General features: G+C 30.8%; 3 protein-coding genes and 2 long non-coding RNA genes across 6 annotated transcripts in view; 2 read left to right on the top strand and 3 right to left on the bottom strand.

The window, feature by feature from the left end:
- The window catches only part of LOC122525228 (lymphocyte antigen 6D), a 65,630-nt gene extending 57,645 nt beyond the window's left edge, over window positions 1-7,985 (bottom strand). The window contains exons 1-2 of the mRNA XM_043647917.1: window positions 7,492-7,985; window positions 7,267-7,345 (exon numbers count right to left, since the gene is read on the bottom strand). Of these exons, the coding sequence (XP_043503852.1) occupies window positions 7,267-7,327 (61 nt within the window). The 5' untranslated portion in view covers window positions 7,328-7,345; window positions 7,492-7,985. The remainder of the gene's footprint in view (window positions 1-7,266; window positions 7,346-7,491) is intronic.
- A 64-nt stretch (window positions 7,986-8,049) lies between these two features.
- Window positions 8,050-8,989, bottom strand: LOC122525229. Its single transcript, XR_006305734.1, has 2 exons — window positions 8,848-8,989; window positions 8,050-8,134 (listed from the first exon to the last, which is right to left on the bottom strand). It is a non-coding gene; the product is annotated as an uncharacterized LOC122525229 (long non-coding RNA).
- Window positions 8,990-11,523: 2,534 nt separating this feature from the next.
- Window positions 11,524-12,349, bottom strand: LOC122524900. Its single transcript, XR_006305662.1, has 2 exons — window positions 12,314-12,349; window positions 11,524-11,769 (listed from the first exon to the last, which is right to left on the bottom strand). It is a non-coding gene; the product is annotated as an uncharacterized LOC122524900 (long non-coding RNA).
- Window positions 12,350-12,929: 580 nt separating this feature from the next.
- Window positions 12,930-14,744, top strand: LOC122524660 (ubiquitin-like domain-containing CTD phosphatase 1). Its single transcript, XM_043647030.1, has 2 exons — window positions 12,930-13,231; window positions 13,517-14,744. The coding sequence occupies exons 1-2, from the start codon at window positions 13,072-13,074 to the stop codon at window positions 14,341-14,343; spliced, it is 987 nt and encodes a 328-aa protein (XP_043502965.1). The 5' UTR covers window positions 12,930-13,071; the 3' UTR covers window positions 14,344-14,744.
- Window positions 14,745-15,087: 343 nt separating this feature from the next.
- On the top strand, window positions 15,088-23,136 carry LOC122524659 (phosphatidylinositide phosphatase SAC2). 2 transcript variants are annotated; one of them, XM_043647028.1, is made up of 13 exons: window positions 15,088-15,532; window positions 16,007-16,383; window positions 16,480-16,743; window positions 16,826-16,980; window positions 17,058-17,230; window positions 17,352-17,544; window positions 17,624-17,951; window positions 18,048-18,118; window positions 18,362-18,586; window positions 18,954-19,175; window positions 19,292-19,605; window positions 19,691-19,900; window positions 19,969-23,136. In XM_043647028.1, the coding sequence occupies exons 1-13, from the start codon at window positions 15,436-15,438 to the stop codon at window positions 20,955-20,957; spliced, it is 3,618 nt and encodes a 1,205-aa protein (XP_043502963.1). In that variant the 5' UTR covers window positions 15,088-15,435; the 3' UTR covers window positions 20,958-23,136. The 2 variants fall into 2 exon arrangements, with proteins under 2 accessions (XP_043502963.1, XP_043502964.1); XM_043647029.1 differs by lacking the exon at window positions 18,362-18,586.
- Window positions 23,137-23,170: the final 34 nt, after the last annotated feature.

Here is a 23,170-nt window from a genome sequence, read left to right as displayed (position 1 = left end):
ACGATGGTAGAAAAGCGAGTAGAAGAGGCTTGAAATGGACCTTTTCGTTATCCTCTTCCCCTCCTCCACCTGCTCCCCCAACTCCTCCCCTAACTCCTCCTCTCAAAGCAGTCGTTTTTTAACGTCTACTATCTTCATTACGTGCTCCGTGCTCTCAACGACGATCAATTATTGTCCCCCAACGAGGGAAAACTTTTATCGAAGCTTAAGAAGAGTTCCTATCTCCCGACGCGTGCCCAGAACCTTCAGACGAATACAAAAAGAAAAGTAAAAAAAATGCTTTTGTTCTTCGCCGAGAGGGAAGAGATGAAATAATTTGGGCGTCCTTCAAAGAGATTGGTCTCTCTTTCTTCTTCAAACGTCAGAGACGTTGTATCAGGACGATGTGACGAATGGAAGTTTAGCTCGATAATATAAAAGAAAAAAAAAAGAAAAGATTTATAATACAAAAAGAAAAAGAAAAGATTAACGAGAAACTTTCGTACAGATGTTTGATATACACACCGGCGAATGATGATGATGGTGATGATGATAATGATGATGATGATAACGAAACCCTCGTAAACTGTAAAATCGAACGGAAATTACTTTAAGCTAATAGGTCAGCATCGAAGCGTCGTGACGTAAAAGACGACAGAGGAGAGCGCATGAGAGATCGATTTTCGACGAGTCCATATCCTCCTCCTCCTCCTCCTCTCGAACCAACGAAAATTTGCTACTTCGAATGAGAGATATGTCAATTTCTGGATGGAACGGGAAACGGAATGAGAGATAGAAAAAGAGAATGAACAAATTTCAAAGAGCTTGTGTTTCTGACTAACTCCTACGATTGATCGAACGAAATTCGAAATCGCGCGATAAAGAAGAGCTGAAAAAATGAGGAGTGATAGAAAAAGAAGAGTGGATCGTTTAAGTCAGCAAAAAATTTGACAAAAACGTCAAACGAAAATTATGCAGGTCCTTTCCAAAGCTCAATTTCATATCTCCAAATGGGTGGCGGTCATATACCTGTTTCTCTAGCATGATCTAATTTATCGGGGAGATATTCCAAGAGAGACAAACTTTTTCAAACCATTTTCGAAACGTTTCGATAGGTCGAATACCAAAAAAAAGAAATAAAATAAAAGCTCGCTTTAAAAAAAGGAATCAATGAAAGAACCTAAATTCGCATATTTTCTTCTCGTCCTTCCCTCACTACGATTTTTCTTCGCAGATATCGTATTTCGATTACATACAGGGATAAAAGCTTACAATCGGTATCTACAAGAACATTGATCTACATTTAGAAAGAGTGAAGAAGAAGCCTCGTCGTAACCGCTTAAATTTCGCGCGAATCTCTTTCTTTCTGTGTCCTTCAACGAGAGCTTCCGCAAAGAGAAACCCGTTGCTCCAGATTCTTTGAAACGATACTATCTAAGAGAAAAGTGGAATGGCTCTCTCTCTCTTTACTATGGCGCCGTTACGCGTACGAAGAAAAAAAAGAAAAGTGAAAATGAGTTGCTACGTTCACTTTGTCACCGCTGAAAGTATCCAACGGGTATAGCTACTGATATCAAAAACAATTCGTAACATAATTTTCTCCGACTAAGAAGACACGTCAAAAGATGTTCTCTTGAGATATTGAAAAAAAGAAAAAAGAAAAAGACATTTTCTAATCCATAATTTCAAGTTTTTTTGTTACCTTGCAATGCAATATCGTGTGCTGAAAAGTCTTACTAATCGTGGTAACATTTAAAAGACGTTTTAAGCGAAGTAAGACGCGTGAAAAGAAAAAGTATAAGGGAAGCATGCTTTTGTCAAACCTGATTTTTCCTATTAAAAATTTGTTTGACGAACAATAACTCAGATTGGCATAAATATTAACGATTTTTTTGATGAACATAGAGGATATTCTTTCGAGAAATAATATCGAGAAAAATTCGAATTCATAGTCCCATGTATCTTCCTACTATTTCATGCAACCCACGATCAAAATGAAGTACCTTATACAATATATATATATATATATAGATGACATATACATACATATATTCATATGGTAAGAAATTTTCATAGTGGTCATTTTTATACATATATGTATATATTTCCCAAATCCCCGAAGATCGTTCGTGTTTACCAAACAAATCCCAATACTCCTATCATTTGTTCTAATAAGTTTTGACATCTCGCTGATATAGAGAGTTTCACGCTTTTTACATAAAACATATAAGATAGAATTTTATCATTCGATAAAAGTAAACTGGTTCTAACTATCACATTCTGTTTGTATGCTTCAATGCACGTATGATTCATTGGTAAAGCTTCTTCCAATATGAAAAATAATTTTGATTCATGATCTTCGAAAGACAAACATGAAGAACGATTTTATCCATCTACCCATCTACCCATCTTTCTAAATCTTTTTCGATTGAGAATTTTACACTAACACATTCATCAATCCTTTTTTTACACTTATCTTCGATCGTAACAAAATTCGAATCGTTAGAACTTCGAATTTTATTTTATTGTAATTAACGAAAATTGAAAACAAAAATCGTACAAAATTTCTCCCCTCTCCAAAAATGCAAATATTTGGAGGAACGATCGTCCGAGCTTTTCTGGTTCATTAACAATAATTTGAATTATCATGATGTTTCAACGAGATGATGTTAATAATATTCATCTAACACTGTGTCTATCATTTCATGATGAAATTGATTCGATGATAACTTTCAAACAAGAGCCATTGCGTTCAGTTGGACTTGACAATGCCAGTAGAACGGCGATCTATGATGAAACATGTGAAATACGCACTGTATCTATACATTATGTATACATGTATATATATATATATTGACTATATTTCATACACATATGCATGTAATCATCCATTCTATCGATGTATACTAACTCACAAGCATGCATACTCACATACCAACAATAGAACATATATCGTATATATACATATATACACAAACGCATACGTATACGTGTATTATATATTACCGGAGAATACGCAAGTTGGTGGATGTGAGCAACGTTAACCACGTGCGCCAAGTTAGATTGGGGGGCAGCTGCTTATCGTTCAGATTCAAGTGATATATCGTTGCCGATAGATATACGAACAGAAAGCCATAAATTATAATATCCTAATTTTCGTCGGACCGATTACATCCAACACCGAATCCATCTAATCAACAATAACTCGATTACTGTTCATCAAAGATCTTTTTATCTTTCTCGAATAGACAAATATATCATTAAAATCTATTATACAATAATTAAAGATTGTTCACTAGAGAGCTTATTAAATAATAGGAGAAAATATTTTCCTTCCTTTTCAATTTGTTAACGAGCCATTATAAAAAGCGGCAAACTTTTATTCTTCTCCAGAATCCCATCCCTCCTCACTTCGTTTATTTTCTTTCTTCTCATTATTTAATTTCTCTCAAACCATGGACCAACGATTATCGAAGAATTTATAATCAAATTTTAATCAAATTAATCATTTAAATATTTCACAAATTCCGTTAGAATATTTTTTAATACAAATACGAGTAATTTCATTTCAATAGGACAGATGTGATATCTAATCCTTCGTATAACATAGGTACACGTATGCAAATATTATAATGAGATGTCGGAATTATTCATATACCCATATCGTACTAGTATCATGTAAAATAATCATTAAATCTTTTCATAAATTAGTAACTAATTGAAACACGTTGCGTCAACTTCTTATCGATCACAGGGATCTTTCCAAATAAATTCAACGTTCTCTTTGAAATAAAACACTAATGAAACTTTATCTACATAAATATACTTAAAAAAAAGAAAAAGTACTATACACGTACCTGACACAACGATCTTATATCGTTTTTCTTATGAATGAATAATTTCAGCGTGAGAAGTGGCACTACGTTAGGATTAGAATTTTCAGAGAAAGATAGAAAAAGAGAAAGAAAGAAAGAAAGAAAGAAAGAAAGAGAGGGGGGAAAGAAGAGAGAAGATCATGATAGCTTCATATTCATAGTGCCATAAAGAGGAAGGGAAAAAGAGTGACCTAGAGAAGGAGAAAAGTGTGGACATAGGAAGGAAGTGCGGAAAGGGCATCGCAGAAACGTGGCATCCTTTCACAAACTTCCATTACCTGATTGCCTTCATGTGAAGAAAAATATTAGCGATAAAACAGGCACATTGTACGGGGCAATACACATAAAGCAGTTCGGAAAGAGTGCATCGAGAGAGAAAGAAAGAGAGAGAGAGAAAGAAAGAGAGAAAGAGAAGGAGAGAGAGGTTGAAGCTCTTTCAGCATATGATTTTTCGATGAATCACACGGACTACGAACAAAGAGATTCATTACCCGTAAAGTCAATAGTAACGCGAGCTAAGGTTTCAGATTCGTATTGTCCATTGTTGAAGGAGGACGATAAAACGGACGTTTAAGGAAGAAGAAAGGGATAAATCGTTGGAGACGTTCTCCTTAACGTCACGCTTTGACGCCTCGCTCTTTTTATGGTAGGACAATAAGGGCAAAGAAGTAGTACTATATAGGGGTATATAAAAACGCGCAAGATCGATAATGCAAGGTAGGGAGAAAAAGAAAGAGAGAAAGAGAGAGAGAGAGAAAAGTGGGTAAAAAAGATAGGTTGTTGCAATCGATTATAGCGCGTAAAAGCCATTAACTCCGCTAAAGAGAACGAACCGGCCACATGGATGTTCGATATAACGGTAAACGAGTTTTATAATTTCATAAGCATTCTTTTTTTAATGAACAAAAAAAAAAGAAATAGGGAAAGGAAGAAAAAGAGAGGAGAGAAGAATATAGAAAATAAATAAACATTTAGACCACCGTCCTAGTATTCTCTTTATATTACGAATAAAAAAGATAAGGGTAGAGAAAAATGATTTATCGTTGAATACGATCAAGGAGATTACTTACGATAATCGTCGTTCATGAAAGTAGTAAATTAGGTCGTATTATCTACGAAAGAGGAAAATGAGGGAAAGAGAGAGAGAGAAAGAGAGAGAGAAAATCGTTAAATAAAGAACGAGATTTCGATGCCGTACTCTATTTCATGGTATAACGTTTTTTAAGAATAAATACTTTTTTACCGGATAAACGTTCTCTTAAAACGTTAATATTATACTTCAAATAGATAATAAGTACGAATAATTTCGAATTTCCTAAAATGCGTCAAGACATTTAATTATATTCTAGTTGAGACGAATCTTTCCCATTATTCCAAACTTTTCGTATTATTCGAAGAATGCTGATTCGTATCTTTAAAAAAAAAAGAAAAAAGATGAAAAGAGTAAGAGAGAGAGAGAGAGAGAAAGGGAAAAGAATTAGACAAGCAAAGTTTCGTGATAGTACAAGAAACCGCATTACGATCACAAATTTTCATCAAACTGTCTTCTATGCTAGTCTCATCTAGAGCATTCATTCTTTCTTACAAATTCTCTCCCTTCCCCCCCTTCTTCTTTTTTAACCGATACTATTCGACGCTATTCTTACGAAAAGTTTTCTCGTTCTAACGGTAATCCTTCCCAAAGCTATTTGTATTTTTTTTATTTTTTCTTTTTTATTTCATTTCTCTCGCGTCTATCGCAATTTTTCCTCAATTTTTCTCCACCACATCACCATCACCCACCTCCCCTCCCCCCCGTTGTCGCATACCTTTCACACACAATTCGTATACACGTATGTGTATTTATATATGCGCAAAAATAAAAACAGATTCCATTTCGTAGGATGGTGTGTACATACTCGTGGGTTTTTTTTATGGCACTTTAATTCTATTATGCAAATCTTTTTTCTATCCTATACGGTAAAAAGGACAAATAAAACACGTACCCATGCACACCCACCACATACATATAGCAACACTTCACGCACGCTGCGGCGCGACCAGATTTCCATATTCAGACTAGTTTTCATCATAAAAATTTCACGCTTTCTCGCTTTCATTTCTAATAATGAAAACAAAATTAAAAATAGAGAGAGAGAGAGAGAGAGAGAGTGAAAAATATAATAGGACACATGACGCAAACGTTTCTACGGATAGATTTACCTTTTCAATTTCTATCTCATACGATCCCTACGTTTTCACCCGATATCCATCCATCCATCCATCACGAAATCTAATTTTCACGGTGACGAGGACGAGCCAACGATGCTACGAGATGGACGTTTCAGTTTGCAAATTTGATAAAGAACGAACGTACGAACGAACGATCAGACAAAGTCCAAGCTTTTGGTGGAAAAAAAAAGAAAAGGACCATCGACAAAAGATAAAGAGAATGGTCGTCTCAGATCGAAGGTATCACACGATGGTTCCTCGTTAATTGGATGTCAAGGGAAACTTAATTAGAAACTCTCTGATGTTTACATGCTCGCATCAAACCTTCGCTCGTTATTAGTCGACAACCTAGGAAAGGCTCGTTGTTCGTTAACCCATACATAATTTCATGCTTTTATATCTAATTGATGCTATCCTAGTATACCACTTTGTTTACTTTAAATACATCAAAATGCACAGCGCACGTCAATCATCCCGAAATATTAAATGATCGTCGAAATTATTCATTGGTAAATAATGTTTTTTATACATTAGATTAAGAATAGATATAAATATATATATATATATATAAATTATTTTTCCTCTTCTTTCTTCACTTTTCTCTAATTCAATATTGATTAATCTTGATTAAGAAAATTCTCTACCCGTGTTATTCAATATAATTTAAAAATTATTCAACACCTATAGATGGTCTCTTTTCTATCTCTCTTACTTTCGGCAATTTAAACTCATTTCGCGCATCACCGCACTCGTCTCTATTCCCATACCTACCACTTAAGATAATTATTCCGAACATTTCTCAATTGCTTTTCTATCATCAATTCACCTCGAGAAGAAAAATATAAATCGAATGCCACCTGATAGGAAATATTAAATGATCGTATTTCAATGCATTCGTTTATTTCGATAAGAAAATGAATTAGAGACAAAAAAAGATAGAAAAAAATCATCCGACGACTGTGATTGAATTATTATTTACAATTAAGATAAGAGAAAAATCGTATTTAAATGCATTCGTTTATTTCAATAAGAAAAAATATTAGAGAATAAAAAAAAATAGAAAAGATCGTCCGACGACTGGTTGAATTATTATTTACAATTATAACATAAGGGAAAAGAATGAAACAATTAATTACTACAAAATCGATCGTCAACGAGAGAATGAATTTAAAAAGGGAGGATAATTTAATTTTGTACTCACCAACGCAGAGAACGAGGGTCGCGACGAGAATCGGCGGGAAGATCCTCGAGGACGAAGACATAGTTGTTGTTCCTGTGATCTGCTTTCGTGAGAGAAAGAGAGAGAGAGAGAAAGAGAAAGAGAGAGAGATAGAAAGATAGCGAGAGAGAGCAAGAAAGAGAAAGAGCGTGTGTGTGTGTGTGTGTGTATGTAAGTGAGTAAAAGAAATAGAGAGAGACCACTAACAGGAATCCTTGCGAGCACGACAAAAATTAGCCTTCTCTTTTTGTTTTCTTCGCGAAAGACGTCCAAGGGGTTGGTTGTCGTCAGAGGTTTCCTTCTTCTTGATCTTTTTTTCTTCCTTATTTAAATTTTCATCTCACTCAGAATGGTCCTTTATCGAGGATCTCCACCAACAAGGAAAAAAATTCACCGTTCGTAATAAACGCGATGATACGCGCGTTTTAAAAGAGAAAATAATATATGTATATATATATATGAGGAAACTAGGAAGGCACTGCTGGATCTTGCACGCGACAGAGGAGAATAAATATTGAACGAATACTTCGATCGTTCTTCTCCTTTTATAACTATTTAGATGATTCCTCTCGTCTCTCGGAAAAATAAACTTCGAAGATCGCGAGAGGATTCAGCCTCTCGATCTCGAAAAGAAAAACAAGTTTTATTTACTTTTTCTTTTCTTCTTCACCTTCCCCACTTCTTCTTCTTCTTCTTCTTCTTCCTCTTCTTAATATATTTTACTCTCTCTTCCTTAGTTTTTTCTTCTTTCTTCTTTCTTCTTTATTTCCAAATACGTATTATATGATAAAGTGTCTCTCTTTTCGGTTTTCTGTCAAGCTATAACTATCTCAATCGTGATCGAGATTTTCTAGAAAAGTGCGAAAGAACGATAGAGAAAAAGAAATCAACGTAAACTTAAATGATAAACGGACAGAAAAATAAAAAAAAGAGAAAGATAGAGAGAGAGACAGAAATGATATGTATAGAAAGAAACGATTACATCGAGATCTCTCGATCGACTCTCTCCTTGGGAAATTTTCTCTCCAAAAACGCGCACCTTGTCGATGATGACAGTGTCGAAGAAAAAGAGAAAGAAAGAAAGAGAAAGAAATATATATATATATAAAAGAACAGAGAAAGATAGAGAGTGATAAAGCGCGTAAAATAGAAAGAAAGAAAGAGAACGAGATAGAGATAGGTAGAGAGAAAGAGAGAGAGAGAGAGAGGGAAAGAGAGAGAGAGAGAAAGAAAGAGCGATGACAAGAGAAACGGGGAAAAGGTGTTTCTCTCTCTGCAGTTATTTTTTCCTTCTATTTTTGTATTATTTGTTTTCAACTTTTTTTTAATCTTCGGGGCTCTTTTTTTCTTCTTGTTGTTGTTTAATATATATATATATATATATAGATATTTATATATGTTTATATAATATATACATATATATATATATATATATATATATTTGTTAGTATCTCTCTCTCTCTCTATATATATATATATATATAAATATATAATTAGTACATATATATATATGTATATATGAATATATATATAGAGGTATATATAATAGAAAGCCGTGCACACAGAGAGTCCTCTCGAGCGTATACGTCGTCCGATGCGGCGCCGCCGTCGAACTGACTTTGCACGTTACGGTGCTGCGGCAGTAGCGACGTGACGCGCCTCTCCTCTTCGTCGCTCCTCCTCTTCCTCCTCCTCTTCTTCCTCCACCTCTTCTTCTACCTCTTCCTCCTCTTCCTCCTCCCCCACCTCTCTACTCCTATCCGCGGCGTCGCGCGCGTGATCCTTCCTTCCCTTCAACCCTTTCCGTACATGCGCGACCAAGTTGGATATACATCTCCTATATATATGATCGAATGGTCACCCTTTCAATTTGCTTGGACATCGGTCCCCATTTCAGAATTATTCTTTGTATTTTATTTTATTTTATTTTATAGTTTTTCTTGTCATTATCTTTTTTTTTTACCAATTATCACAATTTTTACGGTATATTTGCTATCGGATTTTATTTATTGGATATTCTATTTATTCGTTGATTGATCCGTTCTTTTGATTGTAATTTATTAATTTTTTTTTAATCGTGTGTGTAATGGCGAGGGGGAGGGAGTTTATTTTAAGAATCTATTTTAATTAACCATATCACAGTGTTTTGCTTTGATGTTTTCTTTTTATTATTATTTTTTATTATCTTTATATCCAATTAACGTAATAACGACGACGGTCGTTTTATTTTGGGGGATTAATTTTTGATTTATTATATCATTTATTCGGGAATTTATTTAATAATAGAATCAAGGAGCTTTAATGTAAAGTTCTGCATAAATTTGTGCTCAGGATTATCAATGACTACTACATTCTACAAAATTAATCCACAGAAAATGTCCAAATATGTCATTATTATTTAAGATTTCTTATGTCATATTTAAATAAAAGTATATTTACAACATAACGGTAAAGTTTAATTTAAGAATAGGGCAATGAATTTTGCTGTATCTTTTATAAACGAAAAAGAATAACAAATATTAGATGAATATATCAATCTGTACAATCAATATTTGTTAATAATTTATTTTAACTTTTATCTTATTTTATGGTAGGTAAATCGTCGATTATCCAAACAAACGCGGAAACAAAAGATTTCCAATAAATGGATTCCGGAATAATTGATTGAAAGAAAATAAAGATAGATGATAAAAGATAAAGAAACAATACTCCTTTACCATGAAAAAAAATGAATAAAGTTATAAAAATTAATTATTATTGATCGTATTTTATATATATATATATAATGTGAACAATGATAAAAATTTCATTAAAGTGTCAACTAATATTTTTCAATATTAATATATATTTATTTTTTATAAAGATCAATAAAAATAATAGCCAAATTCTACTTTTATATTTTCTTTATTTTCTGAGAAAGAAATTCTCAAAGAAACGTAATCTTATAGCCCAAAAAATCAGAATTACTCTTTAATTCTTAGTTAGTTATTATTAATTCATGAATTCTATCATATATATTGAAGAGTTTTGCAAAACCCATTCACGCGGAAGTTAACGAATCGAATAGTATAGGATGCTTAAATAGTAACATCAATCACAAGATATTCTGCAGGTGAAAGCATTCCCTGACCACACTTTGTCCTTTCCTCGTATCTCTGTCGTCATCGCGACGTGTCCGTCGGTCTCTTTGTATAAGAGCAGTATTTTGTTTTCACAAAGAAATCAAAAGGTGAGATAGAAAAGGAAGGGAAAAGAGAGAAAGAGAGAAGAAGAAAGAAGAGGAAAATAACGTGTCCGAACAAGAGAAAAGCTCGTTGTCGCGCAATGAAATAGCTTTAGAGATCGATTATTTCTAGTCGATTGATTCAAATCTGCTTGCTTGATTCGATTGATACGTCTGACATGATGCGATCGAATTTTCATTTAAAAAGAACAGGAGCAAATGTTTCAAAGGTATTCCTCCGATGATAGCCCCGCAACGATATTTTAAACGTCACTTACAAAGTTCTCTAATAATTGATCTTTTAACAATGCCCTTTTGTCCTAACTTAACTTTGAGCGATCATATCTAACTTTTTTTTCAAAGAAACCCAAAAAAGTTTAACTACACGGTATACTAACGAACTAGGGCCAAAAAAATCTAATACAAATTCTACGGATCAAAAGACCGAAGAGAACAAAATTATTTGACCTAAAAATAATATCTATTATAGTTAAAATATTTATATAAAAGAGATCATGATGTTGGCAAGAAAAGTTTGTCGTACAAGACTGGCGAATCGATTGTCGTCATCCCGATTCGCAGATGCTGAATCTCGTGATTCTTTCGAGCGGAAGTAGCCACGTCCATAAGGAAACTCTCTCTTCTGATCAGTACTTCTACCAAATGCCAAGATTTGAAACTTTGCCGAATGCCAATTCCGGCAGGTTTAGCCGAACGATATTCGAATCGTCAAACTGCGTTTGTTCGATCGAGCGTAAATCTTTGCAGAGATCCGATCGATTGGATCAAATCGACAATATGTTGAACAAAACAATACTTTGGCTTTATATTTATCTAGATATCTGTATTATATAAAAAAACGGGACTACCTTTACATTATTATTTCAAATTATTGCAAATTTTCGCTTGCAATTTGTTAATAGATATAATAAAAATAGCTGAAATAATATAATATTAATGGATTATTAAAGGATTCTTTTTGTATAAGGTGAAATTGTTGATCAAACGCAAAACATTGGATTTACAATAAAAATTTCTGTTGTAATAACGTTATATCATATCTTTTTTTTATATCCAGGAGTCATACAGCTAGCTGCGCAGAAACATAATTGCTTTAGATGCACTCGTCTGCATTACTAGTCGTATTAAAAATGCACTAGTATATTATTAACATACTCATGTGTACTCAAACGTGAGAGGTGTTACTAATTCGAACATGAGTGGATATGTCTAGCTGGAAAAGCGCTTTTTTAATGGAATACCTGAAAAGAAAGGAAACAAAATGATATATGTAAAATGACATTAGGATTTTAATTTCTTTTTTATTTTTGTTTTTTCAATTTATTTGATTAAAAATATGAAATGAACTTAATTAATTCTCGAAGTGGAAACTTCATGTTCGTTGCAAAAAGAATTTATATTATAATTCCGCTTTTTACTTAATCTCTTTGTAATTTTTGGACTTTGATAAAAAAAAAATGATTTTACGTGTATTTGTGCACAGCGTCAAAGAAACGAACCAACCAAAATTATATGACGCATCTTTTCCATCATGTTCTTTCATAATTTTGCGTCGTAATACTAATTATAAAAGGAGTTTTGTTAAATAAATTTTACGTCGTTAACGCGATTCAAATCCGTTCATAAATTATTTATGCAAAATAATGATTATACCCTTAAACAAAATAATAATTCGTCTATATATACAAATATTTGATCAAATTAAATTATAATCAAGTATTATAGTGATATACTATAACTATATACTATAACTATATAAAAATAATACTTGTATTTAAATTATACTTTATTGCGATGGTGATGATATGTTGCAATATTTTCATAACTATTTTGGATTGTTGAAAGAGAAAACGCGCACTTTCGAAGTACAAACTAAAAATAATATTCAAAATATTAAAAAGATGAACAATCGTGAGGTCATACTAGCGCATTCTAACGACGTCTCAAGGAACTTACCAATTGCAAAATTGTACAGTTATTTGTACACAAAATACATTCTACCTAAACAAATGCAATTGCATAATATGATTTATTATTATGTAAAAAAAATAGATTTTAATGAAAATAATTTTCGATAATTATTTATCTGTTACCATAAATAAATTTAAATCAACAACGTAATTGTCGAATCCGTGAATTCGGTACAAAAGAAATTATTTTGCAATAGAACAAAGACTAATGCTGATTGGTCGAGATGAAAATGACGTATTTTCAAGACTTCATTTAATTATTATGTCTTGTATTGTAATAAATATAATAATTAACGATTCTAGATTAAAATATTCTAACTGAATGATATTTTCTTTTAAAATATGAAATAATTTATGACAATAAAGTTAATATTTTAAAAATGAATTTGGAAGATTCTCGACCAATGAAATAACGTCACTGCTACGCAATAGCAAAATGCTCCTCAATCTGAATAAAGGCACCGATTCACCCTTACGATTTTTTTACTATCTGTTTACCCTGTCAGATAGGAGTTATCAGTATATGGTTTTGTATTTGTAGTTGCATTATATCTTTTGTTAGAGGAAGCAACAATGGAGAATGCAATAAAAATCATAGTAAAATGGAGCGGAAAAGAGTACGAGATCCTTGATATCTTGGAATCTGACACAGTCCTTACAATGAAAGATCGTATACACAAAGAAACAGGCGTCCGTCCAGAGCGTCAAAAATTGTTGAACCTCAAATTCAAAGGTTATGTTTTGAACTGTTTTTCTAGACCTACGAGTCTACTTAAATTACATTCAATGTTTAAAATTTATAATGTTCTATTATATATTTTGTAGTTGTATTCTTTAAATCTATAAACTTTATGTCCTTTGATTTGTATTTATTTATTTGTCAATTGTTATTCGTTTTTTGTAAAATTATCAAATAAATTCATTTAGTTTAATTGTTTGTTAATTGTTGACAAAATTAATCTCTTAATATATTTTTAAATGTTTCAACAAAGGTCTATAGAAACTTTGTATTTACCAGGCAAAGCAGCGCAAGATGATGACATTATAGGAAAGCTAGGATTAAAACCAGGTTTTAAATTAATGTTAATGGGTTCTCGCGAAGAAGACATAGCGGAAGTGAGTCGAGCTCCAGAAAATATGCCAGACGTAGTAAACGATCTAGACATAGAGGAAGAAGAAGTAGAAATAGAAAAAGCCGAAGTATATTTGTCTAAAATACAAAAGAGAATTGATCATTATACCATCACAGAATTGAATCCTCTTAGGGAAGGCAAGAAACTTCTTGTACTTGACATAGACTACACACTTTTCGATCATAGATCAACAGCAGAAAGCGGAGCTGAATTAATGCGCCCATATCTTCATGAATTCTTAACGCGTGCTTACAAGAATTATGATATAGTCATTTGGTCAGCAACCAGCATGAAATGGATTAACGAGAAGATGAAACTGTTAGGTGTATCGAATCATCAAAATTACAAAATAGCATTTCATCTAGATTCTCTTGCCATGATATCTGTTCACACACCAAAATATGGAGTAGTGGGTGTTAAACCTCTAGGCATTATTTGGGGAAAATATAAACAATTTTCAGCGAAGAATACAATAATGTTCGATGACATAAGAAGAAATTTCATCATGAATCCTCAATCAGGATTGCGAATAAGACCTTTCAGACATGCGCATACAACTAGGAACAAAGATAGAGAACTATTAAAACTATCTAAATATTTAGAATTAATAGCAAAGGTAGATGATTTTCAGACCTTAAATCATAGAAAATGGGAAGAATATAAAGCAAAAAAAACGCACGATAGAAGAGGAGAGAAAAGCGATGATGAATAAATATCTTCACACATTTATTTTCATTTATTTGTATCAGATTTTACATTTCATTGAAACCTGATGGAGAAAAAGAAGGAGAATTCACTTGTATCGAAGACCGTAAGAGAGGAGATATAAAGAGAAAAGACAGTATGCTAAATGTATGTCTTGTTAAAAGTCTGTTTAGTAAAAAATCTATGTGAGAGACCAAGCCTAATTAAATGTCATAATTGTGCTGAATTAGAAATCTTTTCTGCGTATTATGGAAAAGTTTCAGTTCGCATAAATGCATGCTTGGATTATTAAAACTATATATATTTTCACATGTTCCGATGTATAATGTGTACTTATGCATTATATATGCACTAGGTACTAAATAAATGCGTCAAGTCTTAACGAATAAAATCTTATTCAGAAAATTACAAATGTTATAAATTCATTCTTCCTATTAGCTCATAATAGTAATATAATAAGTCAACAGCCTCGCTTCATTAAAAAACCTAATTTCTGTTCAATTACTAAAGTTAAATAATGATTGATATGATTAGTTCTTAGTTAATTCCAGAAAAGTAGTAAGACAGCTTTTGTGGAAAAGTGTTAACAAATTTCTTTAAATCCGCAAAAGAAAGAATAATAAATATAATATAATAATTAATATATCATTTAAAAAAAAATAACTGTATATATATATAATAAAGTATATACATAATTTATATACACTTATCTAGAATCTTAGAAGTGTAAAAACAATTATAGTAAGCGCATATGTATATCGTAATTTAGTCGATTCTACAAATGACACGCGTATAAGCAAATGTTCGACAAATCTACGTTTCTATTGGTCAGTTGGAATTCTATCAATAAATTAACTAGTACGATGTAAGATCTGAAAGCGCGAGTAGTATTCGATCTGTTATGAATAGAAGAAAAAAAAACTTGAGCTGTCATAGAGTTTCATTAAACATGAAAATTACGAAAGTAACATTGATGGTTAACTGATGTGGGATGGGTTAAAAAGATGGCGAGCTGTCATCAGTAGGCATATTTTTTGTCTAACAGAAGGAACGTCACAAATGCTTCGTAAAAAGTATCAGTCGTTTAAAAGACTGAAAAATGGAACTCTTTCGCACTGACACACATTTTATTTTCGTTAAGGAAAGGCACAGTTTATGGTGCGACAAAATTACGGGCCAATTTTCTGCTAAATCCGGTAAATATTAAATAAAATATGTGTAATTTTATCCCTGTCAAAAATCACACCTTTACTCTACCTAATTTTATTCTAACGAATATTAAAAATTAAATGTCCGCGTAGTAAAATAGTCAAGTATATTAATATTAAATATTCGTATTGTTTGGATAATATTAAATTTAAAAAATCTAAGTTTATACGTTGACAATACAACGAGTCGCAAAATTTGACGTTTCTTTGTTTCTTTGTGTACACTTGGATCGATCAAAGTTATTTTTATACTTTACATGAATTACTTATGATATAAATAATATTATAATGAACGTAATCTTATAACATTTATAATTAAGTTATTGCTATGTTAAATAATGTAAATATATTATTAAAGATAAATTAATATAATGTAAAAAATAAATTAACCCTAACTTTAGAATTAATAATTTGATCGATATAAATAATTGTATAATTATGTATATCTTATTTTATAAACAGATTGGGAATGGGCGTCTCCAAAAGATTTAGAATGTCTTGGAATGTTTTATGGAATAGTAGGAAAAATAGAGCAACCATCAGTATTAGAACCACGCTTGATGCTTATAAAAGAAGTTTCAGAGGCTGGAGAATTATATGGAGGTCATATAGTACACAGAATTAAATCAATCGCTTTCTTGCATATTGGGACAGATAACACAGAGATAGCATTACTTCCATGTAAGAAACATCAACATTTACCAAAGAAAAAGGGAGTTAGTGGGTTATTTGATGTGCCGCAGAAAGCTGCATTTGCTAAAACATGGGGCACTATTAAAAGTGCCACAAATACTATTAAAAATACCACTCAGCAAGCTGCCGCTCTTGCAACATCGCAGGTATAAACATAGCTGTAATAATAGAGAGAACGATTAAATAATTCTAATATATTGCATATCACATTCAATTCCTAAATTTCTTCTTTCCATTACCAGGTCAAGTCTACAGTAAACAAACGAAGCGGAGTTAAAGATAAAGAGAAATTTGAAAAAAGAATCTTAGAAGAATTAAATAAAATATTTACAGAGACCGATTCTTTTTTTTATTGTGAAACTGGAGATATTACCAATAGTCTTCAACGATTATGTGTAGCTGAAGCAGAAGAAACTAAAAACAATCAATGTAGACCTTTGTGGCAACGAGTAGATGATAGATTTTTTTGGAATAAACATATGTTACAAGATATAATTAATTTAAAAGTTAATACAATCAACATTTTTTCATATTTTAATATAAGATGTTCTAAGTTAACTATTACTGGAAACAATATTATATTTTTAGACAGACAAAGCAGACTGCTGGATATTACCAGTTATTCAAGGATATATTCAAATAGAAAAATGCAAAGTTGAAGTAGGATTCTATGATCAACCGCAGCATGAAATATTTAATTTAGCTATTATATCAAGGAGGAGTAGATTCCGTGCTGGCACTAGGTAATTTTTTATTATTATTATTCTGACTGTTTATCATAATAAATAAAATTAAAAATCTAATATTAATTATAATAAAGGTATAAGAGACGTGGTGTTGACGACGAAGGTAAATGTGCCAATTATGTTGAAACCGAGCAATTGGTTTGGTACCACGATCATCAGGTATCATTTGTACAAGTTCGAGGTAGTGTACCAGTTTATTGGTCTCAACCTGGATATAAATATAAACCACCACCACGAATAGATAAAGGTAAAGTGTGTGTATTTTAAAAGTTAAGAACCGTAATACTTTACGAAATTATTTAGAAATTTAATAAATTTGTATATATGATCATGTAATATAAAATAATAATCTTGTAATAATACTTTAGATGAAGCAGAAACACAAGTTACATTTGAAAAACATTTTGGTGAAGAACTTGATTTATATGGTCCAATATGTATTGTTAATTTAGTTGAGCAAACAGGTAAAGAGAAGATTATTTGGGAGGCTTATAGCAATCATGTTCTTAAGTACAATCATCCTGATATTACGTATACAAGTTTTGATTTTCACGAATATTGGTAAGTTTAAATATTACCAAATTCTTAAACATGTTTTATTAATATTATTATATCTATATAATTTTTATTTAATACACAGCCGTGGTATGCATTTTGAAAATGTTTCTATCCTGATTAATGCACTTGATACAGTATTAACAAATATGAGTTATTGTTGGCGCGATAAAGAAGGTACAATATGCATGCAGAAAGGAATATTTCGTGTAAACTGCATCGATTGTTTAGATAGAACTAATGTCGTGCAAACAGCTATTGGCAAAGCTGTAATGGAAATGCAATTTTCAAAACTTGGCTTGATACCACCTGATGGAACTTTACCTACAAACATTAGACAAACATTCCAATTACTTTGGGCTAATAATGGTGACATTATCAGTAAACAGTATGCTGGGACAAATGCTTTAAAGGTTTTTAATTCATTCTATTAATTTATTATTATCCACTAGAAAATGAAATTAGAATTTGCATTAATTATGTATATACTACTTAATTATATTTTTTAGGGAGATTATACGAGAACGGGAGAAAGAAAATTCACTGGATTAATGAAAGATGGCATGAATTCTGCTAATAGGTAAAGCTATGAACTTTTCATATATTTAAAACCTTTCATTTTCATTTCTTTTTTTTTATCCTATCAGCTGCCGTTTCAAAATTATATCATAAATTATCTTTTGTATCAAAATTTTCAGTTTATTAGATATTATGGATTGGTGATAAGATATTTTTACCACATCAAGTACCACAGTCAAGATTGAGTTAGACATTTATAATTTCGTGCTTTGTAGATCCCTGACATCCTTTAATTTTCCAATAGATATTTTCAACAACACTTTATGGACGACTTACGCCAGGCAGCGATAGACACTTTGCTAGGAAATCTAATCAACGTTGATCAACTGAATTACGATTGGTCACATTATTTAGACATCCTTGATAACTGCTGCCTTGAACTTATTCCTACGAAACCACCAAATATAGAGCTTCAACTTGCTACACATCCTGAATTTCTTTATGCCACTGCTATGTATAATTTAGCAAGGTTCGTTTTCTGTCGAAACGAAAAGTTTGTGAAAAATGTGTTTAAGAAATAATTTCATTACACTACAATTTATATTTCACATTTAATTGAATTTTATGAATAATTGTAGTTATGCTAAACATAGTTTCATCGTGGATAATGGATCTTACACCGCATGAAAATTAGTGATTAATCTTGCATTTATAGAAAATATTAGATTTGGCAGTTATTATTAATAAATGACGTATCTATCTTTAACATAAAAAAAACCTTGAAACATTTGAAATCTTTCTATTCCTATGGCAATAATTCTTATTATAAATTATGTTTGAAAGTATTATTGTAACGATTATAATTTTTTTTTTTTTAAATTATATTATGATTTCAGATATTATCTTAATCGCTTCAAAGATGTCTATAGACAAGCTACAATTGATATGATGTTAGGAAATGCAATAAGTGAAGAAGTATTTCAAGAACGTACAGAAGAAGAAGATAATGCTGCTACAGCAGTTCATGTTAAATTATTAATTGAAGATTGTAAAAAATTATTGATACCTGATCCTGAAGTTATTCTTGGGAGTTGGGGACTTATTGACGCTGATCCTATGTATATATCAAATTTTTTATGTTTTTTCACAAAATTATTTATATATTTAAATATATAAATATATTTCTTTTTTATTGACATTTTTTTTTTATATTTCCTTTATTGATTATTTTTAGAACTGGGGATCCTACTGAAACCGAAATGGATACTATTCTTATATTAACTCGAGATAGCTATTATGTAGCAGATTATGACGACCAAATTGATAAAGTTACAAACTACCAAAGAGTTCCACTTTCTGATGTAATCCTTATTGAATTTGGCCAACCAGAAAGTACAGTTTCTATTTTTAAAAATAAACATTATCATTGTATTAGAATTAGCTATAAGATGGGTACGGAGTATGGTTACTTTCATATGTTCCGCAGTACAAACTTAAGATTTTTTAACAACATGGCTGTTGTAATAAAAACTGTTGAAGAAAGCATAGGTAAAATACTTCATATTTTAATATATTTTTTAATAACGAAATAATATAGTAATTTATTGAAAATAAACAAATATTGCTATTATAGAATCCTTAAAAGCAATTTGTGAAGCTATTTCAGTAGCTATGCAAATAGCTGGTTTACCAGAAATACCCATTGCGATGAATGTAACATTGGATAAACGAAAGAGCAAATTAGTTAATGTTAAAGGTTCTACAGGACTCTTAGATATTTCCTCTTTTCCTGAATTGACCAGAAATGTATCTGAAACACAACTATTAGCTCTCAAAAGTGCAGGTTTGTTTCTATTATTAATACAAATAATTATCTAAGCAAATAAATTCATCAATTATTATATTTTGCAGGTACAAAAGCACTGAGTAATATGTCGGAACAATTCAGTAAACTTAATAAATTAGGCCATAGCTTTAGCACAAAGAAACCAATCGACTTAGCCAAAAGTATAAGATCAAGAAAATCTATAACATCTTTAAAACCAACTTTTACTGTTGGTAATAGAGACATTTCTGGAAATGTTAACAAGAAACGTGGCGATACTAGTAGCAGTAGCGATGAAGATGAAAATATTCAGATGACTCGTATTCGTACTGAACAAACAAAGAACTATTCTCATGACAAAAAATTAATGGAAGCTTATACTCCGTCAATTGGAATCATAATGGGCGTTAAAGATACTGATATAGTAAATAATAGTAATTCTGATAATTATTTAGTTCACACAAATATAGATAAGGATAATATATTATCTTCTGATATTAAAAAATCTGAATTTTATTTAATGCCACAAAGTGAATCTGGTAGTTCTCTTAGTGCTTCACCACAAAAAACTACAGCAACGACACCAGAAATAACTATTCAGAATGTAGCGGATATTTTAACCGAAGAAAAAGATAGATTAATGCATCCGACCTCATTAAGCTTTTCAAAAAATATAAGTCAATCAACAGGAAAAGTAGACAGCAAAGCACATTCAAGTAACTTAAAGAATAATACTTTGTTAATAATTCACAAGTTACAAGATAAACAGAGATCAACATCTGAACAAGATCTAACATTAAATATTACTTCCTCGCAAAGCGAATCGGCCCTGAAATCGATAAAAAGTAGCATTACAGATGTCACAAGTCCAGTTGCAGCTACTGCCAAAGATATATTATCACCTTTTTCCAAATTTGCTAAAGGTGTACAAACACTTGGAGCTAATTTAGACCCGAGGAAATTAAAATCAGGACAAGTGGGATTAGCGAGAAATTTATCGGATAATCATCTTGAAGAGCGTCAAAAACTTCAAGAAAAATGGGGTTCTTGCAAATCTACGCTGATCGCTTTATAAATTGTTACAGCATAACTGTAAGTACATTACATTCAGCAATATGATAATGATGATTGTGTAAATATAGTAATTGGAAAAGAAATCCAAATGGAATACCAATTAAAAAATTCTATTATTTTATTTTACCACCATGTTGCTAAAGCAATTATTAAGAAAACAGTTTAAAAAGAAAAAAGTATATTTTTTACTTTTATGAAAAATTGCCCTACCAAAATTATGTGGTCAATATTTTATACATGACAAAAACACTTGAGTTTATCATATTATAGAAATCGTTATTACTTCTCCAAAAAATAATTATGAAATTTTTATGTTTTATTAGCTCGAGTTTTATGCGAAATTGAATACTTAAATGTGTAATGCTTTTGGCATATTTATACAGAATTTATACTCAAGATAAAAATTTACTGATATGAGATTACTATTAATACTGTGTTCAATCTTGCAACGTTTAATTAGACTGTGAAACAAAAAGATGTATTATCTGAATAGATACACAGTAGAATTTTAATTATTCGGTGATTATTTTAGAAATTATGTTAATACTTAGTGTTAGTAATGAAAATTTCAAGTATCATTATATTTATAATAAATGATAAATTGTATTTAACAAAATTTTTCATCAAGACATTTAGTTACATTGTCTTATTGTTAGATAATATTCTTATTTGGACTAAATACGAATAGTCGAAATTCTACTGTATTTGAAAAGTGAGATTTTTAAATAAGATTTTCTTTTTCTAATTCAGCTTCTTGCTGCATAATGAAATTTTTCCACAAATTAAAGCACTGTTGCCTTTCTCGTTGATATTAATAGTTGTATTTATTGGTAAAATGTTTTATTAATAAACGTTTGTGAGTGCACTTTAGGGGAAAAAAGTTTTTTTATACAGCAAGTTGGACAAAGAAGCTTTTTAGTCAATTATGTAAATATAGATAAAAATGATATAAATGTAGTATAGTAAAATTGCGAAATATTAATACAAAGTATGACACACAGTAGTATTAATTAATGATATTAGTAATAATAATATCTAATATATATAATTGATGAAGCAGCGCATAGCGTTATATGTGAGTTATTTAGATCACCGAAATATTTATTAATCATTTTGAATATTGATATATTCGTGACTAATTAAATATTATTTTGAAAAAATTATATGAATCTGTATTACGTTTCATTCTCAGTATATTCGAAGTAACTCAATTATAGAGTACAGCAATATAAAGATCTAATTAAATTGACATAGTTAAATAGTGTGATTAAATATAAACACAAACGATTTAAGAAGATGCATAGAAGATGCTTATGCTTTTCAATGTAATTGAAAAAGATTATTTTTTTCTCCCATAGAAACTATAGTATTGATTTAGTATTGCTGCTATATTGCAGACAACATGACTTATAAAAAAAAAACTCGATATCTATAAATACATTATATAACAAAGACAAGCATTAATCATAGTAAAATAGAGCAAATACTCTCTACTTATCGTTAGTATGTTATTTAAAGAGAAAATTATATCGTTATATAAGTTTGTAATCATTATAATCAGTATAATTTAACGCGATTAATTACGTTATTTGTAAATATTATAGAGGGATTATTAAATATAGTTCTTATAAATTGTTCACGAAAGAAATATTTAAAAAATATATATAAATATACGTTGCCCTTATAAACCACACTTGTTTAAGTCACGAACAATAGCCTGTGATACATTTTTGCAGATTAAATATAGTTTGTAAAGAAAATTGTAAATCTTGTAGATCACATAGAGGATTTTTTAGAATAGAGTATTGTGACAACTGTTTTTTAAATACCTTAGCGTATACAAAAAATTATAATTGTATAAATAAAATACCAGAACCTTGATCCATTCCAAATAAAATTTACCTTTATTGGCTAAACTTACGAATTGTATTTCTTCGATTATCAAATATGATAATCCAATCAGCTTTATATATGTGGATGCAATGTAAAATCCAGTTCAAATTCAATCGTAATGTGTGTTATAAATATAGTAGCCAATAGAGGCTTTGCCTTATATATATATATATATATTCAAGAAACATGTTCTCGAAAGATCACAACAATAAAAATAAAACACGTATATGCCAAATAATGCAAAATGACACTTGTAGATGATGGAACAATAAAAAGCATCGTCAATATATCCTATCTATTCATTATATAATTCTCTCCTTA

The sequence above is a fragment of the Polistes fuscatus genome, unplaced genomic scaffold, assembly GCF_010416935.1.
Source record: "Polistes fuscatus isolate 324 unplaced genomic scaffold, CU_Pfus_HIC Scaffold8, whole genome shotgun sequence".
Classification (NCBI taxonomy): Eukaryota; Metazoa; Arthropoda; class Insecta; order Hymenoptera; family Vespidae; genus Polistes; species Polistes fuscatus.
This window is presented reverse-complemented; position numbering and strand designations above follow the sequence as displayed.

Excerpts from the sequence above, each read along its gene's own strand:
- LOC122524659 (XM_043647028.1), top strand. The coding sequence starts at position 15,436 with ATGGAACTCTTTCGCACTGACACACATTTTATTTTCGTTAAGGAAAGG. Across the intron at positions 15,533-16,006 it reads CCAATTTTCTGCTAAATCCG|ATTGGGAATGGGCGTCTCCA; the intron begins GTAAATATTAAA and ends TTTTATAAACAG. Across the intron at positions 17,231-17,351 it reads ACCACCACGAATAGATAAAG|ATGAAGCAGAAACACAAGTT; the intron begins GTAAAGTGTGTG and ends ATAATACTTTAG.
- LOC122524660 (XM_043647030.1), top strand. The coding sequence starts at position 13,072 with ATGGAGAATGCAATAAAAATCATAGTAAAATGGAGCGGAAAAGAGTAC. Across the intron at positions 13,232-13,516 it reads GTTGAACCTCAAATTCAAAG|GCAAAGCAGCGCAAGATGAT; the intron begins GTTATGTTTTGA and ends TGTATTTACCAG.